At 41.3% G+C, this 20,113-nt stretch overlaps 1 protein-coding gene across 4 annotated transcripts in view; it reads left to right on the top strand.

Moving 5' to 3' along the window:
- rybpb (RING1 and YY1 binding protein b) overlaps nucleotides 1-18,818 on the top strand; it is a 78,647-nt gene extending 59,829 nt beyond the window's left edge. For 2 of the 4 annotated variants that reach the window (XM_055647693.1, XM_055647692.1), the window contains 3 exons: nucleotides 4,328-4,495; nucleotides 12,975-13,070; nucleotides 16,549-18,818. In XM_055647693.1, coding sequence (XP_055503668.1) covers nucleotides 4,328-4,495; nucleotides 12,975-13,070; nucleotides 16,549-16,801 — 517 coding nt within the window. In that variant the 3' untranslated portion in view covers nucleotides 16,802-18,818. The remainder of the gene's footprint in view (nucleotides 1-4,327; nucleotides 4,496-12,974; nucleotides 13,071-16,548) is intronic. The other 2 variants (XM_055647695.1, XM_055647694.1) reach the window with 2 other exon arrangements.
- Nucleotides 18,819-20,113: the final 1,295 nt, after the last annotated feature.

Raw genomic sequence — 20,113 nt, 5'->3', positions numbered from 1 at the left:
TATCTACTAATGTCTGTGGCTGGCAGTTACCCTCACTTGTGCCATTAGAAACAGTTATAGGGTGATTATATCAAAAGTACTGTGATTTAACTTGAGTCTGGTCTTGCGGCAATGTCCCAGCTTCAGTCCGCTCAATACTGAAGTTTGTCATTCATTTCTATAAAGCTGATCTCTTTGATATTAAAATGTAGTAGCTAGAGTAGAAAACGGCCGATTTTGGAGCTGAAATTTGCCTGTCAAGTCGGGGTTACCGTAAAGCACAGGCACCTAAATTTTCTGCTACTTGGAGGAAAGATAGCCTTTTTCTTACACCGGGAACTGAAGGTAAAAACAGCGGAAGTTGCAACAGCAAACATTGGCCGTGGTCATTTACAGCACTGAGATCATCGGGAATTACTGTTTTGCATGCTATCGCTGAAAATGATACCATACAAAAGTACAATCAAAACTTAACATAAACAAATGCAACAAGTAGTGCAAAAAGAAAAATAAAGAGTGCAGAATGTAGTCCTACAGAGCAAGTACAGGTAAGAAATCTGCCTGGGCTGCAATGAGATAAGTTGGTAGATAGGGACTACATCCTCATCTTCACTACATCCTCAGCTTCAGAGCTTCGATAGCCTGATAACTAAGGGGAAGAAACTTGTTGAATATGGTGAGACATTTTCAAGCTTTTATATTTTCTGCCCGATGGGAGAGGGACGAAGAGAAAATGACTGGGGTGTGAGTGGTCCTTGATTATATTGGTTGCTTTCCTGAGGTAGAGTGAAATGTAGATAGTTCATTGGCTCGGATGATACAATGATACAATTTATTTGTTGTCATTTGAACCTCATTGAGGTTCAAACAAAATTTGGTTTCTATCAAACCATAAACACATGCAACAAGTAGTTGATGTTGGTTTGCATGCTGGATGGGGCTACACATTCAACTCTTTGACATGTTATTGTATGTCTGGGCAGAGCAATTGCCAAAATCAGGTTGTGATGCATCATGAAAGGATGCTTTCTACAGTGCATCTGTAAAATTGGTAAGAGTTGGAGACACGTCTAATTTTCTTTAGTCTTTTGAGGAAGTAGAGGTGTTGGTGTGGATTCTTGGCTATCGTGTCAATTTGACCAGGATAAATTGTCAGTGGTTTTTATGTCCATGAACTTGAAGCTCTTTACCATCTACTCATCGCCTTCCAGTGAGCTGCATACAACAATCTGAAATTGTTAACTCTCTCCTTTGTTTTGCTAACATTGAGGAGTGCTTGTTGTCTTAATACCATTTTACCAAGCTCTATATCTCCTTCCTTTATTCTGCCCCATCATTGTTTGAGATCAGGCCCATTACTGTGGTGTCATCTGCAAACTTGTAAATGGAGATAAGGGCCTGTCCCACTGTACGAGGTAATTCAAGAGTTCTCCCGAGTTTCCTCTGATTCAAACGCTGAGATAGCCGCTCGTAGGTATTAGGGGCTCTCGTGGACATTCTTCAACATGTTGAAAAATCTTCACGAGCTTACAGCGTTTCCAGAGTACCTGCCGTCCCGAGCTCCGACGTACCCCCTACGTACATTCTACGTACTTACCAGGAGTTTGATTTTTTTTTTTTAACTCGGGAGAGCTCTTGAATTACCTCATACAGTGGGACAGGCCCTTTAGGATAAAGTTTGGCCTCACAGTTGTGAGCATTTAGAAGAGACAATAAGGACATGAGAATGCATCCTTGCAAGGCACCCGTGTTAATAATTATTGTGGAGGATGTTTTATTTCCTATCCTTGCTCATTGTGATCTATGGACCAGAAAGTCAAGAATCAATTACAGAAGGGGGTGTCGGCCCTTGGTCCAGGAATTTGAGCATGAGTTTGGTTAAAGCTGAAGCTATGTCATAAATCAGAGTCTGATGTAAGTGTGCTGCTTATCGACATGTTCCATAGATGAGTGAAGAACCTTGGAGATAGAAACATAGTAAAATAGGTACAGGCATAGGCCATTCGGCCTTTCGAGCCAGCATGGCTGATCATCTAAAAGCAGTACCCCATTCCTGCTTTTCCTCCATATCCCTTGAGATAGAGGCTGTTGTGAACTTGCTGCAACGGTAGATTAATTTCAGTGGATCTAGGCTGGTGTTAATGGACACCATGACCAGCCTCTCAAACTCTCTGATGATGGATGTCAGAGCCACTGGGTGGTCATCAAGTCACACTATATTGGTTTTCTTTGGCACCAGTATGATATTGGTCCATTTAAACCAGGTTGGAATCTCAAAATGAGTTGGAAGAGGTTAAAGATATCACAAACACTCATGTGTAGGAATGAACTGCAGATACTGGTTTAAATCTCCAGAGATGCTGCCTGTCCCGCTGAGTTACTCCAACATTTTGTGTCTACCTTCACAAACACTCCTGCCAGCTGGTCTGTGCAGGGACTCAATTCTGACCATTTGCTTGCAGATGTTCTCTCAGGGAGGCTGATCTGATATCTACGTTGGTGACGGTGGGTAGACACACATGCTGGAGTAACTCAGCGGGACAACATCCTGATGACAATGGGTACAGGTACTCCTGAGGCCGTCGGGGCAGGTGACATCATTCCACTAACCTTCTATTCAAAGTGAGCTCACTGGGGAATGATACATAGTAGCCATCGATAATACCTAACAGTTTGTAGCATGCAAGCCTTGCCACAATCGATCGGTGCCCATGTGGTTATCCTATGACTATAACTTGGTCTGGAATTCTCTCTTGGCGTTGTTGATGACTTTGAGAGGGTTGTGTATAGATTTATTGGGCCACTTATGATCGTTTGGACAATATTTTCTCAAGTACAATTGGGGGAAAAAAGTTTAGTTGAACTTAGTTTTGTATTCCTGGCTTTACCAGCCTTGCTTTATTAACAGCTTGTATTGAGGCAACATGTTAAAATTCATATGGTTTCTCATTCTTTCTACTGAAATATATTAACTTTCCATTAAATTGCATTTGCCCATGTACTTGAGGTTTGTTAGTACTAGAGGTTTGTTACTACCCTCCACATTATGATTTTGAGAGAGTACAAGCTTGAGATTAGACCCTAAGCAAGGTTTCCTTTGAATGCATTGAATACATTTTCTGTATGCCTTTCAGTACTTCCACCATCAAAGAAGCATGTAACTGATTGTTTTCTCTGGTGTATAATTCACAATGTCTGTCAGTCTGTATTTGCACTATTGTTGCTTAGAGCATTAATAAATCAGTACAAATATCTCACAGACTTCACAAAAATTCCAGAATTTAAAAAAAACTTTCTCTGTATTTTTTATATTTAACTGTATCCCTTAAGAGTCAGCTTTGGAAGATGGACTTGTGCACAAATTATCAAAATTAGTTTCATAAAAATGAAATGTTAGGAATAAAAATAGAACAGAGCAACACAAGTAGATGCTGGTTTACAAAAAGGTGTTGGAATAACTTAGCTGGTCAGGCAACATCTCTGAAGCCTGAAGGTTCCTGACCGAAGCATCGCCTTTAAAAATAGAAAATGCTGGTGATACTCAAGCCTGACAACAGACAATACCTCTATACTCTCAATCCCTCCCGCTCTGTAAATTAAATACCATTTTCCTACTTTTCTGGTTTTCATGAAAGGTCGTGCAAATGTTAACCCCCCCACCTCCCCTCTGCTATTGATTACTGTTGTCACATCTAGCCGTGATTGTTGCGAAGCATCTGGTTTGCCCTCCGCCTACCACTTTCTGTAAATAGTTCATCTAAAACTACTTTGCCTGCTGTTTCTGATACTGTTCTTCCATTTACTCAACTTCCTCTCAAACCTTTTCCTTTGATTTCAGTCCCTTGTGATTTTGAATTATCCTTCTATTGGCAATCATCCTTGTAGATATCTGGGCCCCACACTTTGGAATTTGGAATTACAATTCTAAATTCTAACAAGCATTGTCTTATGCTGTGGATTATTTAATCTTTCTTGGTTCAGCATCTGCTTTCCCTTGTGGAGCATTTTGAGTTTTTTTTCCTGTAAGTACAACTGCACAACTATTTGTGCTATTGTAATTATACGCACAAGAGCATTGTTCCACCATTTTTACTATTTCCTGTACTATAATGAAGGTGTACCTGAATGAAAGGTGTCTCTTGTACATGCTGGGAAATTTTGTCCCAATCCTCATCTCTGTTAAATAATTGGTTGACAATTTAGCAGTTATGGTATTCGGAGTGCTTTTATAGTCATTGTTTAACTGGCTTCCCTTTACATTTTTAAAAACTTGCTTATATTTGAGGTTTTTCTTTTTGTAAGAATGTGCATGCACATAATAAAAGAAGTGCATCACTTTTAATTGCAGAAAGCCAAGAATAAACTCACAGCTGGTTGCACAACAAGTAGCACAGCAGTATGCAACACCTCCACCTCCAAAGAAAGAAAAGAAGGAAAAGGTAGAAAAAGATAAGCCTGACAAAGAAAAAGAAGTAAGCTCAAATGCAAGCAAAAAGAACAGCAACAAAAAGATAAAGTAAGTGTTATTTTTGAAACTCTTTTGTGCACTCTATTTCTGATCTGAACTGTCTTCCCTGTAATTCAGTAGATCTCAAGGTTAATTCAGAATTTAAATTTAAAAGATTTTTTTCAAACAATGTTAAACTCAGTCATACATTTAAAGCATTCTAGACCAAGTGCAGACCCGTTGGGTCTGTTTCCCCAATGGCGTTTGCGGGGGGGGGGGGGGGGCGTGGTGGTGTGAGGAGGGGAGGGAGGGGAGAGGAGGAGGAGGATACGGGATCGATTTGGGAGGGAAAGGAGAGCGTGGTAGGGGGTGAGAGAGATGTGGGGGAGAGGGGATGGGGAGGGAGGGGAGGAGGAGAGGGGTGGGGGTAGAGAGGGGGAAAGAGTGGGGAGGGAGAGTGGAGGGGAAGGGGGAGAGAAGTGGGGAGGGAGGAGGAGAGGGGTAGGGGGAGTGATGGAAGAGGGATAGGGGAAGGGGGCGGGGGGGAGAGGGAAAGAGGGAGGTGGGGTAGAGAGGGAGGGGGAGAGGGAGAGGGGAGAGGAGAGAGAGAAGGGGAAGAGTGGGGAGGGGTTAGGGGTAGAGGGGGTAGAGGGGAGTGGTGGAAGAGGGACAGAGGGGTGGGGGAGAGGGGAAGGGAGAGGGGTGGGGGAGGGAGAGGGGTGGGGTAAGGGGATAGAAGTGGAAGAGTAGGGAGGGGTAGGGGGAGTGGTGGAAGAGGGACAGGGGGAAGGGGGTGGTGGTAGAGAGGGAAGGGGGGTGGGGGAGAGAGGGAGAGGGGTGAGGAGAGGGAAACATAGAAATTAAGTGCAGGAGTTAGGTATGTTACAAAACCTACCCGAATCGTCGATGAGAATCTGCCCCCAGGCCGTGTGTGTGATTTTTTGGCGCTGTTTAGAGGGGGCGGGTTTAAAACGCGATTTTTACTAGGCTGTTGCAATCGAAAATGTTCAGCCTAGTAAATCATTAACGGAAAATCGCTGAAAGACCCCGTCGCAAAAGGTATTATTAGTTTTTATGGCCTTGTATATTAGTTATAGTAGTTTAAAAGCCACTCTCTCAACCCGCGACCTCTCGCAGCCCCAGGGTTTTATAAAGCAAACAATTAAAGGTATGTACCTTATTTTTACATTAAAAGGGGCTTCTTAAGAACCCTGTATATAAAGTTTTCTATAGCGAATAGTTCATTTTGGGCTCTTTATATCCCGCAGTATTTTTCTGGGCGTTTGAGGGCACAAATCTAGCGCAATGTGAACGTTCTAAACCAGCGCGTTCACAGGATCCCACTAGAAAGCCGATTTAAATTGACTTTAATTTACAGCAATTGAACACTAAATTCCTTCCATTTGGCCTATAAATTGATCTAAATGAGATTTAAAAATCATGTTTTATTGTGAATTATTTGTGAATATTATTTGGACACTTAGGTTATTTAAAAATGTTAATCATTTATTAAGAAATGGATAGATGTTTAGATCTAGTAATTGAAGTTTGAAATTAGCTACAATTGGGTAACTAACTAATTATATGCTTTAATTTCAGGTCCTCCAAGTAAGATTATTTTATATTTGTTTCAGAATGGTTCAATCTATGATAACTGAAAATTTCATTCAGTTCTCTTAATTTTTAAGAAGGTTATGGGCTTTTGACTGTCCTCGATCACAGCTTTTTTGTTATGTCCATAGAAAATCAATAGGGAACAAGATGCTAATTTCCGGGTATGAAAATGGCCATAACTTTTTTATTACTTGAGATATGAAAGTGAATTAGGTGTCAAATTAAACATTGTTATGCTTTATCTGATGGGATATATTGCAGACTTGATTTTTTAAATCTCAAAATTTTGTAACATTGCTACAGGAGTAGGCCAATCGGCCCTTCGAGCTTGAACCACTATTCAATATGATCATGGCTGATCATCCAGCTCAGTATCCTGTACCTACCTTCTCTCCATACCCGCTGATCCCTTTAGCCACAAGGGCCGCATCTAACTCCCTCTTAAATATAGCCAATGAACTGGCCTCAACTACCTTCTGTGGCAGAGAGTTCCAGAGACTCACCATTATCTGTGTGAAAAATGTTTTCCTCATCTCAGTACTAAAGGATTTCCCCTTTATCCTTAAACTGTGTCCCGCTTGTCCTGGACTTCCCCAACATCTGGAACAATCTTCCTGCATCAGACAAATGCAATTCAGGACTTTTCTCTTCACAAGCAAAGTCAGAATGACGGTTAGTGAAGAATTCAAATAATCGCTGAGCGTTCTCTATGGCAACAATGTATTTGAGCATTGGGCATTGTGACATCACACGATGGAACGTTCACTGGGGCTGTGGCTCCTGCAAAGGCATATGTAAATGATTCCATTCCGATTGGACATCTGTGAGCATCAGGCATTGTGACATCACACGATGGAACGTTCACCAGGGGCTGGGGCTGGTGCTGCTTCTATGGGTGAGAAGCCAGTTTATTTTTGAAATATTGAGGTGGTGGGGGGTGAAGGATTTGATTAAAAACGTGTACTTAAACACGACGAAATGTAATGAGGAGCGGATACTTAGAAAGAAAAGCGAAATCTCTACCGAAATGGAAAAGATGTCGGTGATTCGGCATCTGGTGTCGGAGTTGCAGGGAATCAAAGGAAGAAACGCGGCCGGAATTCGAATAATCGCTGAGCGTGTGTCGTCACACACAAAGATCTTGTAGTGGAGAGCTCCGCTATAAGATCTTTGGTCACATACTAAGCACGCACCTCCACAAACAGATGAGCATCTTCTTGAATGGAGAGCGCGTGGCCGCCTCCACAAACAGTCACACACACTGTGGACCCGCCCCCACAAAAAATATTGTGTGAGGAAGGGGAAGAAGAAGAGGGTGTAAGGGGGGGGGGGGGGGGGGGGGGGGTGGTGGGAGAAGAGGGGGGAGGAGAGGATGGGGGAGAGGGGTGAAGGGGGGGGGGGGTTGCAGCGTGCATGAGTGCATGAGAGAAGAGAGAGAAGGGCAGAGAGAGAGAGAGGCTGGTACAACAACAAAAAAGCTGGATAAACTCAGCGGGTGCAGCAGCATCAATGGCCCGAAGGAAAAGGGCAACGTTTTTGGCCGAATGCCTTCTTCCGGGTTTAGGCCAAAAACGTTGACCATTCAATTCGCTCCATAGAGACTGCCGCACCCGCTGAGTTTATCCAGCTTTTTTGATGTCTACCTTCGATTTTCCAGCATCTGTAGTTCCTTCTTAAAGACAGAGACTGTGCACGGTAAGGGAATGAGGGGGAAGAGTGTGGAGGGAGGGGAAGAGTGGGATGGGACGGGAGAGGTGTGGGGGGGGGGGGGAAGAATGGGAGGTGGAAGAATGGGGAGGGGGAGAGGGGGTAGCAGGAGTGGTGGGGCTCAAGAGGGAAGAGGGACAGGGGTAGTGGTGGAAGAGGGACAGAGGGTAGGGGAAGGGGTGGGGGAGAGAGGGGAAGACGGGGGGAGGAGGAGGGAGGAGGGTGGGGGTAAGGGGAGAGAAGTGGGAGAGAGGGGAGGGGGAGTGGTGGAAGAGGGATAGAGGGGAAAGGGGTGGGGATGAGAGAGGGAAGGGGGTGGGGGTAGAGGGGGAAGGGGGGGGGGAGAGAGGGATGGGAGAGGGGTGAGGAGAGAGGGAGAGGGGAGGAGAGAAGTGGAAGAGTGGGCAGGGAGGGAGGGGTAGCGGGAGTGGGTGGTGGAGAGGGGGACGTGGGAGTGGTGGAAGAGGGACAGAGGGGTAGGGGAAGGGGTGTGACAGGGAGGGGTAGAAAGAGGAGGGAGGGAGGAGGGGGGGGGGGGGGGGGGGGGGGGAGAGAAGTGGGAGAGTGGGGAGGGAGGGGTAGAGGGACTGGTGGAAGACGGACAGAGTGGTAGGGGAAGGGGCTGGGGGGGAGAGAGGGAAGGGGTGGGGTAGAGAGGGAAGGGGGGTGGGGAGAGAGAGAGAGGGATGGGTGGCAGACGGAGAGGGGTGAGGAGAGGGAAACATAGAAATAAATTAAGTGCAGGAGTAGGCCATTCGGCCCTTCTAGCCTGCACCATCATTCAATATGATCATGGCTGATCATCCAACTCAGTATCCTGTACCTGCCTTCTCTCCATACCCCCTGATCCCTTTAGCCACAAGGGCCACATCTAACTCCCTCTTAAATATAGCCAATGAACAGGCCTCAACTACCTTCTGTGGCAGAGAGTTCCAGAGACTCACCACTATCTGTGTGAAAAATGTTTTCTTCATCTCAGTACTAAAGGATTTCCCCTTTATCCTTAAACTGTGTCCCGCTTGTCCTGGACTTCCACAACATCTGGAACAATCTTCCTGCATCAGACAAATGCAATTCAGGACTTTTCTCTTCACAAGCAAAGTCAGAATGACGGTTAGTGAAGAATTCGAATAATCGCTGAGCGTTCTCTATGGCAACAATGTATTTGAGCATTGGGCATTGTGACATCACACGATGGAACGTTCACCAAGTGCTTGTGCTCCTGCAAAGGCATATGTAAATGATTCCATTCCGATTGGACATATGTGAGCATCAGGCATTGTGACATCACACGATGGAACGTTCATCAGGGGCTGGGGCAGGTGCTGCTTCTATGGGTGAGAAGCCAGTTTATTTTTGAAATAATGAGGTGGGGGGGGGTGTGAAGGATTTGATTAAAAATGGAAAAGACGTCGGCGATTCTGCGTCCGGTTTCGGAGTTGCGGTGAATCAAAGGAAGAAACGTGGCCGGAAGCCGTACATGCAAATGGATCCATTCCGATTGGACGTCCGCGAGCGTCGGGCATCGCGATTGGACGTCCGCGAGCATCGGGCATTGTGACATCGCACTGTGGGAACGAATCGAAAGGCAGCGGTATGGCAGGCGGTCGGATGGGACGAGAGTTTTATATATATACTAGACCAAGTGCACACCCGTTGGGTCTGCTCCCCCAATGGTGTGATCCCCCAAACCAATATTCCACCATGCACCCGTCTCCTCCAATGGAACTGAAGCCGTTCCCAAAAGTAAGATTCCAGCACTGCCCTGCCTCCCTCAGCAGTGGATTAAAAAAAAATCCAATGGCACCTACCCTGCCTGCTGCAGCAGTGAAAAGTTCAGTGTTCCTGCCTTGCAACTTTGTTTCGAAGTGTGTTGGAAGCTGACATGTAAATGGAGAAGCCTGTTTATTTTTGAAATACTTGGGGGGGGGGGGGGGGGGGGGGGGGTGGTGGAGAAGGATTTGATTAAAAACGTGTACTTCAACACGACGAAATCAAATGAGGAGCGGATACTGAGAAAGAAAAGCGAAATCTCTACCGAAATGGAAAATATCTCGGAGATTGAGCGTCTGGATTGGGCGTGGCAATGAATCAAAGGAAGAAATGCAGCCGGCAGCCGTACATGCAAATGAATCCATCCCGATTGGACATCTGCGAGCATCGGCCATTCCGATTGGACATCTGCGAGTATCGGGCACGAATCGAAAGGCAGGAAGGGCGCCGGTCGGCAGTCGGTCGGATGGCCCCAGAGTTTTATAGATGTACTAGACCAAGTGCAGACCCGTTGGGTCTGCTCCCCCAATGGTGTGATCCCCCAACCCAATATTCCACCATGCACCCGTCTCCTCCATTGGAACTGAGCCCGTTGGCAAATGTAAGTTTCCAGCACTCCCCTGCCTCCCTCAATTGCATCCCTCCCCTGCCTGCTGCAGCAGTGAAAAGTTCAGTGTTGCTCTCTTGCAACTTTGTTTCGAAGTGTGTTGGAAGCTGATGTAAATGGAGAAGCCTGTTTATTTTTGAAATACTTGGGGGGGGGGGGGGGGGAAGGATTTGATTAAAAACATGTACTTCAACACGACGAAATGAAATGAGGAGCGGATACTTAGAAAGAAAAGCGAAATCTCTACCGAAATGGAAAATATCTCGGAGATTGAGCGTCCGGTTTCGGAGTTGCGGAGCGTCAAAGGAAGAAACGCGCGGCGGACGCCGTACGGCGGCAGGCGGACTGATTTGAGTTTTATATATATATAGATAGATAGATTCTTGTAGTTACTGTGTAGTTAAATCGGGGAAATTGTAATACGTTCTCTAGAAAGAGTAATATACTTAAATAAGAGCTCTGGCGTAGAAAAACACAAAGACTATACTCTGTATTCATCAAATTTATGGCTGAACACTTTAATTCCACTTTTCTATGCAATTTTTTTTTTTTTTTTGTTTCCCTTAATGCATAAAAATGTATTAATCTTTAATAAAACTGATCATCCAAAGTCTCCTGCAGTGGCAAATGTATTTTATTTGCAACCTTTTGAGGGAAAATACATTTTGAGTTCAGTTCTATAATGAGTGATTCTTTGCACAAAGGCGACAAGCCCTTGTCCATCCAGGGGATACAATTTCTCAGCATCTCCTCGAACTCTATAGAATTTTGTTTCATTGGAATTGAAGTTTGGGAAATGAAAGAGCAAAATTAGGCACATTTTCCATCTGTTGGAATATGCCTGTTACCTCTTTATCTGAGAAGATAATCTAGATATAGTTGCTTACATGCTTACAAAGGAACATTTTTGAAAAAAAACTCCTAAATGCTGTATAATTTCTGTGTAAATTCTTTAAAAAAAAAAAAAAAAAATTGCCTTAACATCAAAAATAACTTCTTCCCCTCCAGGAACAGCTCTCTCTATTCCCCCCCCCCCCCCCCCCCCCCCCCCCATCATCAGGTTTCTGAACAGTCCTTCCATGAGCCACGGTACTGTCCGATTCACCTCTACCCCATTGTAGGCATTGGACTTTGGATATGGAACTGAAGCAGTACTATGCTGAGAACTACATTTTGCACTCTATCTCCCCCTGTTCTCTATCTATTGTACTTTAGTTTGACATGATTGTATTTATGTATACTATCTGATTGGATAGGATACAAAACAAGTTTTAATAGTTGCATGCTGTGCCTTTATGTAAAGGTGTGCAAAGATCACCAAATATGGAATGCCAAATTATATTAGTCTGAAGTAATGCATTTGAAAATGCATCGTTTCTGCATTCTTCTAACCAAATTAAGGGATGTTCTCATAATAATATTCCATTTGCATCCTTGTACCCTTGGAGTCTCTTATGTTCCACTTGTAGCTGTATTTGATGGCAGATATTGGGTCTTTTGTTTGACTCTAGCTGGTTGTTGACTTCAAGTATGCCAGCAGCTAACCAATTATGTGACACATTATTGGCATCATTCTATTATTTTTTTTGCCAGAATGCCAATTAACTTGTAATAACTGCACATACACTCATCAGATATAATTATCAAATTAACCAAAGATTTTGCACATATTGGAACCGTCGTGGAAATTTTCTTTGTTACAGCATGAAATGAATGAGTGTTTTGTACTTCCGGTGGTGCTGGTGCCAGCAGCCTCCACCTACAGCCCGGTATCTTTTTGTTTTTTTGTTTATTTAGTTATGTAAAAGTGTTTTTTTTGGTGTTTTTATGTGGGGGAAGAGGGCACAGTGCGGGGGATACCGTCCTTCAGCCGCTTTCTGGTGAGGACGCGACTATTATTCGCGTCGCGTCCTCGCCCCCCCCCCCCCCCCCCCCCCCCCCCCCCCCCCCCCCCCCCCCCAGCGGCCTACCTACCTACCTGGATGGCGCGGCCTTCCTGCCGGGATCGACCGGAGCTCAGCAGCGGCAGGACAGCGCTGAAACATCGCGGGGCTGGCGATGCCTTACCGGAGGTCGCCGCCTGGAGCCCGGAGTGCTGGACCTGCTGCACCGACATCATGGAGCTGCTGTTTGCGGAGCTCCCAACGCGGGCGGCGCTGATGGACAGCGTGGAGTCCTGCGACTCTGCCCAGCTCAGCCTGCGGACTCAGGAGCTGCAGACTCCGGCAGCGGGAGGCGGCTGATCAGGAGGTCCGGGCTGCTGAGGAGGAGGATGCTCACCGTCGGGGTTCGGCGTCGGCGTTGCACCAGCCCGGCGTGAGGGCCTGAACATCGGGCCACCCGGGGCGGCGACTGCGGGTGTTCGGAAGGCCCCGACCACGGATGAACACGGAGGGGAGGCTGGCTGGAGCCATCCTCACCTTGGTGCCATTTATGTTATGTTGTGTCGTGGACTTTCTGTGTTTGTGCTTTTTTTAAATTGAATTTCAATTTTATTTTTAATGCTTTATTATTTATTTATTATTTATTTATTTTTTTGATTTTTTTTTTATGATACTGCCTGTAAGGGAAATTCATTTAGTTGTCTCAAATTGAGACAATGACAATAAATTTGAATACAATACAATACAATACAATACAAAAATAGGATTGAATTAATGTTTACTGGCAGGGTGTATGCTTACAAATTAAGAATGCCGTGGTAAAATAAATGAAATCAATTTTAGATTCATTTACTGATGGTGCTTATTCAAAAGGTTAATGATTTTGTTTATATAATAACTGACACAATTATTTTGTGGAATTGCATTGCATACATATGTGGAACTAGTATGTGTTTATTTTCAGGCCGAAGATGGAACTTGAAAAGGGACCTCCGAGTGAAATCAACAGTATACAATCTGGGAAAGCCACAACAAAAACTGATAGCATACACACTTCAAGGTAATATTGTAATTTCCTGGGAAATACAGTTGCAAGCTTGCATCATTTTCAGTTTGTAAACTGATATTTGGACGTATAATAACTATTTTAAATGGTTTATATATTTAAAGAAATGGATGACAAATCTTGCATTGATGGTGAATTGAGTATCTTTTGAACATTCAATAACTAATAAGAGAACAATCTCCAGGATCGATCTTGTTCACTTTCATACCTCTGGCTAGCTTTGTTACAAAAATTGATAATGCTAACACATAATTTCTGACGTAGGACAAATTAAGTCGATGTAGAAATTATTGGCCTTTTCCCACAATTATCTTCTATTTTTGACATTGACATTGTTCTATATTTGTAATTTTGGGCATTTCCTCCAGGCTACTCTTCTTGTTACTGACTGGAAAAAAATCAGAGTCCTCTTTATAAATACAGTTCAGTCTTGGCCTACTTTGTGGGCGAATGCAAAACTGCCAAATCCTAGGGAAACATGTGAACACCAAAATGCACAATTATAACGTTTTCTCACCGGGTGACATATTTGCACAACTTGCAGGAATTGTGGATGTACTTTGGGAAATATTCCTTTTCATCCCCGCACCCTTTTCAGGATTAACGTGCCTTTTAAACAGAATGTCTGAAATGGAAATTGAGAAACATGTCATGCATCATTGTGCCTTGATGATTTTGATAAAATGTGCAACTTGACCCTTTCACCTCAAGTTTGAATTTTGAAAGCAATATGTTTATTTAAACATAAATATTTTTGGAATTAAGTATTTGGAATTTAAAACATTTAATTCCACATGCAGTTTATTTTCAGTCCTGTTAGTTTTTTTTAATTGAGTCCAAGTTAATGATATTTTGGTGAAATTCCAATTGTTAATACTGTTCAGAGGGAGAGTAGAAGTTAGATGGGAAATATTAACCATTCCGAGTCCACGAAAGATAAAACACAAATGTATTCCTTCTGATTAGAAAGTAAAAGAATTGTGCTTTTAATTGGACTGATGAAAAATAAAATGTGAATGTTTTGAATGGTCAGATGGAAGATGCATCAGCTTTTTAATCTTTGTATTCTCATGTAATTTTTGATTATTCATGTTTAAATCTTGTGAGTTGGCCTCTGTCAGCTCCTCCAATCCCTCAACCCTCTGATCTCTGCAATCTCTGGAACAGCTTTTTCAATAACACCATTACACTGCTGAACTCACAGTCCTGTCGCTAGCTATCTTTAGACTCTCCCATTTGTATACATTTATCTGCCTATGTACCAGTTTAATTCATCCACAGTCCACACATTGTTAACCAGTATTTTTATTTCTACTATCTTGCACTATGACCAGACGCTAAACTGCATTTCGTTGTACCTGTACTCGTATTTGTGCAATGACAATAAAGCTGAATTGAATTGAATCATCCAAGTATGTGGAGCTCTGTCGATGTGGATGTTTGGCTGGGATTTGAAGCCATGAATCAAATTAAGGCTGAAACTATCACGTGAAACTTCAGGTTGCTTCCTTCACCATGCTCGAATAAACGAGCAGATGTCCTCTCCCTCTCCTTTAGTTCTTTCCAAACAACCCACCATCCAAACAAGGCAACAGGATAGATGGCCAGCCGCCTGAAGTATGGTCCACTGGATTTGTGGTCCCCATTCAGATTTTATATTGTCAATTAAATCATCTTTGCACTCATTTCTCCTCAAACAATTTGTCAGAGTCACATCAGAATTATTTCCAATTGTGTACTGTACCCTAGTCATAGAATTGTACAACATGGAGGCATGCACGGTCTAACGTGTGGCATTTTGGTTACTTGGTCACAGTTAAGGTATTTTGAGTTGATACCTTTTATCATGTTATTGATTAAACAGTGACTGTTTTCAAGTTACATCACTCAAGCCAATTCAGAAATCCAAATCAAATAAAACACCTAACTAAGCAATGGAACTTTATCTGGTTTTAATACAAATCAGGAGTAGGATTATAGCCATTTAGCCGCTCAAGACTGAGCCTACCACCATTTAGTTAGATAATAACTGTTTTCATCGTACCTTAAGCTCTTTATCCCTGTCTGCTCTCAGTAATCTTTAGCCCACTTGCTTATCAAGAATTGATGTACTCCTTAAATATATTCAAACATTCTGCTTCCACTGTTTTTGTGGGAAGAAGTTCCAAAACTCCTGATCTTAAGGGTCAAAGTTGCCTCACAGATTAAATGGGCATTCCTTTATTTTTAAGTGGTGATCCCTATTTCTGGATTCTCCCTAGAGGAAATGTTCACTCTCGGGATCTCATAGTTCAATTAATCCCTCCCACTGATTGAAATATATAGCATGGAATCGGGTCCTTCGGCCCACCAAATATCTTGAACTTCTATGAGGAATTTGTCTGTTTTTCTGTACTTTCAACAATAAGAACTATTTTAAAAGTCAGAATTGTTGCGGTGATGGGTTTGTTTTGCAAAAGTTTTCCATTTGGAATACTTAAAGAAATTACGGACTTAAGGTCCAGATAAAAGACAAGACATTAAATAAAATAAATTACATATAAAAGCACAGTAAATTACTTACAAAAGCACAATAAATTAATACAAAAGCACAATACATGGTTGAAGATCAAGAATAAAAATCCTACCACGAGACAACTATACCAATGTCTCCACAGCTGGGATTGGTAGCGTGTAATGCTAAACCTTATGTTTGATTTTCAGAGTCATTAATCGGGCAAATAAATTTATACATAAGATTTTTTAAAGACGGGTTGTAAAGTATTGACTCCTGCAGCCACAAACATTTCACGCACTACACCATCTAGGTCTCTTAAATAATATTCTCATGGCATCATTATAAGCTACTTTAAGTCTCTGTAAGCTTGCTTTTCTGTAGTTTGACCATAGGTGTGCAGTATAAAGTGGTGTACAACATGCTCTGAACATAGGCAGCTTCACTGTACATCTGTACATTCACTAAACTTGCGTAAGAGAATGTTTGCTTGTGCATACATCATATGGTGTTGCCTATAACTATCCTCATCATCTGTCATTTGTTCTGTAATAAAATGTCCAAGATATTTTACCTTATTACAGACACTAAGATTATTATCAGACAATTTAAAACCAGGAAATTTTAGACATTTATCCTCTTTGGTTCTACAGATCATAACAGCACTTTTACCAGCATTATATTTAATGTCATGTTCCACACCGCACACAGAACATATAGTAAGGAGCTGCTGGAGACCTAACAATAGTGATTTATTTTCTCAAAAGAATGCAATCGTGAGCAAGAAAGTAATTGTTCATGTACAAAATGATAAAAGCCGTTTAAATCCTAGATACGGAATTGTTACTAATTCTTAAGCCCAGGGTTTCACTGAACATTTAATGTTACTTTGCATTAAAATTGCTTTGTCTATGTGGTCTGAAGAACTAAATTGTCTTCAAATTGGCACTCATATTGTATGTTTTATTTTTTTTGCAGGCCCAAACTGAAAAATGTGGATAGAAGTACTGCACAGCAGCTTGCCGTGACAGTGGGCAATGTCACAGTAATCATAACAGACTTTAAGGAAAAAATACGATCCTCTTCTACGTCATCGTCAACAGTCACATCCAGCGCTGGCTCTGAACAACAGAACCAAAGTAGTTCTGGATCAGAGAGCACAGACAAGGGTTCATCACGTTCCTCTACGCCAAAAGGTGAAATGTCAGCAGTAAATGATGAATCATTCTGAGCTTTGTCAGGCTCCAGACCCGCACATGCAATGTGAAAAGTATGAGTGAATACTTTTGACATTTTTTATGTATTCCCTTGGTTTTATATTTTCCTAACAATCATTTATAATGGATGTGCTCCTGAATCTACTTTTTTATAAATCTGCAGTGCACAATTTCCATGTACATTAAGTATTTTTGACTTTATTTATTACGTTTGCAAATTCCACCCTTTCCAACATATCCTTTTTTTTTTGTAAGTTTTGTTGCCAGCAACTTTGCTGATTAGCAATTTTTGAGATGTTAAATGTCTTTAACTGGTTTATACAAAATAAATGGTTGTTAGAAACCAACGTATAGAAACACTGGTGCTTAATACACTGTGAAGTAAATGCAGCATTCAACAGATAAGATTTGGATTGTGCATTCCAGCAGAGAAGATCAAGTTTTGCAAACTGTTGCAATGAAACCTGCCTTGACATCAGGACAATTGACTTTTCCAAAGCAGAAATGGCTGAAGATAAGTATACTCGAGGCAATTGAACAATAAGCTGGATTAGTTCAGTGTTTAAGTTATAGATGTGGGTTCTTCCTTACACTTACCTGAAAGCTGTGTCAGTCTGTGCTGTAAATGTAATTACTCAATAATGTATTTCCCAGCCACCCAGCTAATGTAAAGAAGCAGTGCCTCGTAACTGGCAGCATGATTTTTAACATATTTCATATAGACATGTATACTGAAGCAAATTACCTATGAGAATGATGGTGAGAAGTCAAAGTTCCAAGGTAATCAAATGAAAAATTGCTGTGCCCGTGTTGCTGTTTCATGGTAGCTCAATTTTACTGTGAAGTGAATATCAGCAGCATAGAAATAACATTGATTATTACTGAATTGATAATACACTTTCTGAAGACGGGCACATCCTGAAAATCATATTTTCCATCTTTCAAATAAACTGCTTTAGTTAATCCTGTTTGAAAGAAGCAAATTAGTAATTGTAACTGCAAAATTTGACATGTTCCTTGTTCACTTTCAATTTTTGCACTTGCCAGTAATGTTTGTATCTTTATCACCTCTGATCTCTGTACAGTTAAAGCCTGATCAGTACTGAAATAGTAATCGAAGAATATGTAAGAATCTGATTCGAGGACTTTTATGTGGAATCTCCTGCCATTCCATAAACAATGTGCTTTTGTTACAGGTATAAATAACATAAATATCTTTAACTGTGTATGTAAGCAAAATTGTGGCTTACTATTTTTCTTAAATCTAGTTGTTTCTTGGCTATGTGGGTACAAAAGACTGAATGAAGAATTTAATGGAAAATAATGCAGGCTTTTTTTGTGCACTCCCTCGTTGACATTTTTTATGTCAGATTTTAAAACTATCATAATTGGGTTTGAAACTTCCGCTTTGGTTATCAGCTCTCTTCTTTACTCCAAGCTGTAAAAGGCACAGGCTTCTCACATAAAGCGGCATAGTTTAATAACGGAAGTAATATTTCCTCAAAGATACATAGCGGTACAGCATTGTTGAGAGAAATCGAAAGAATGCTAATGCCTATATGATAGTATGGGTGTGTATCAGGATTAGTTAAGTATTCCAGAGAATGTTACTATAAAGTCGAATTGGCTGTTGTGCTTGCCATATTATACCTGACAATTGCATGCCAGCAATACAGAACATTGGAACGATATCTACTAAACATTTTGTGATATTGCTTCCACATCAATCTAAAAAGCCCAATGAGATAAATAACTCGGCACTACCAATGAAGTTTCAAAGAAGAGAATTATTCTAAATTTCAGTTAACAAATATAAGCCACTTATTTATTACCATAGTGGCATTTGTTTTTTGGGATTAGAATCCATTTAAATGCTGCAAAGTATATGACGCGTATTAAATGTTATCATTATGCTTTGTATTAAAATTACATTAATCATCAAATATTCTTATTTTTGGTCTGACATCATAATGGGAAGAATTGCCCAATGTTCTTTAATATATTAACTCCAAACTCTTGGGGGGGGGGGGGGGGGGGGGGGAGCCGGCTTTGTACAAGTTTTACAGAATGCAAGCCCCATGTAACAGTTAGTTCACTGTTCCCTTATATTAAAACATGTATAAGTTCATATTGTAATTTATCTTTGTATAGAATGATGCACTTAGATTTTGCAAACTTTACTGATATTTTTCTTTCTTGTAAATTGTATCTCTGGATTTAATACTTCTGTGCAGTGTTAACACTTGCTTGAAATAAAGTTTATTCCAACTGCATTTAGAATGTTTAAGATGCTTCACTTAGTATTTCGATTCTAAGAAGGTGATAAACTTAAGGATAAATTTTATTTAAAATGTGATGGCCTTCACGCAGGCATATGAACACTAGCTGTACAGATAATTTAACTGATCAGAGTGGAACATAAAAGGTAAATGCCACTCTGCTGGGGCAGGCATAAACTGAATGCAATTTTCACGTAATGTAATGAACCCTTATTCTATTGGAAAATTATTTTCATTTAATTAGGTGCTGTTCTTTGGGGTCATAGCCAGCTATCTTTGTGCTGCTTAGCCTAGTTTGGTTTTTTTTAAACTTAGGATCTGATTGCTTTTCTGCAGTGCCTCCTTAATGGAAACTACACAGCCAAATAGGCATGTCGATGATGACTTGGAAACAGGTCACTATTTTAATGTTGTATTCTGTAGACTGAATTGGTGCACAGTTTTTAAAGAACAGTCTTTAAAGTAACAGTAATACTGCAAGTTGAAATTGGTAAAGTGTTTAAACCTAATGAGCCACTTTCAAAGTTAATACAACTTGTATAAAACATTTCTATTTCTAGAAACATTATTGGAAAGAGTGGCACTTCATCTGCCTTACCAAAAATATTTCAGTCTACTTTTATAAACTATTGTAACTTAAGTTATTGAAACATGTATTGTTTGCTGGAAATATTAAAGAAAAATGCTTGTATGTAACTTGAAATGGTTCAAGAGCCAACATTTAGAGAATGACAAGCTGAACAGTTTTTTAATGCGCAAGCAGTTCTGTTCTTGTGTATGACTTGTAACCTTTATTTACTGTGTAAAGATGGTTACATTGTTATTTCTTTAGCTTTGTTCATTGGAGACCCAGATAGAATGCTTGTTTAAAGTGGCATAACATAATCTTGTGAATTTTGTTATTGTAATATACAAGGTATATTTTCATTTGCCCTGAAATGTCCTGCATAATGCTTTGAAGTTTTTTGCCTTGTAAATTCATTAGGGCTGACAGCGTGCTGGATTTGTTTCCTTTAATCTTCATGCTGGTGTGTTCATGGTGGTTTT

This window comes from Leucoraja erinacea, chromosome 16 (genome assembly GCF_028641065.1).
Source record: "Leucoraja erinacea ecotype New England chromosome 16, Leri_hhj_1, whole genome shotgun sequence".
Lineage (NCBI taxonomy): Eukaryota > Metazoa > Chordata > Chondrichthyes > Rajiformes > Rajidae > Leucoraja > Leucoraja erinaceus.
Note: the sequence above shows the minus strand (reverse complement) of the source record. Positions and strands in the feature narration are given on the sequence as shown.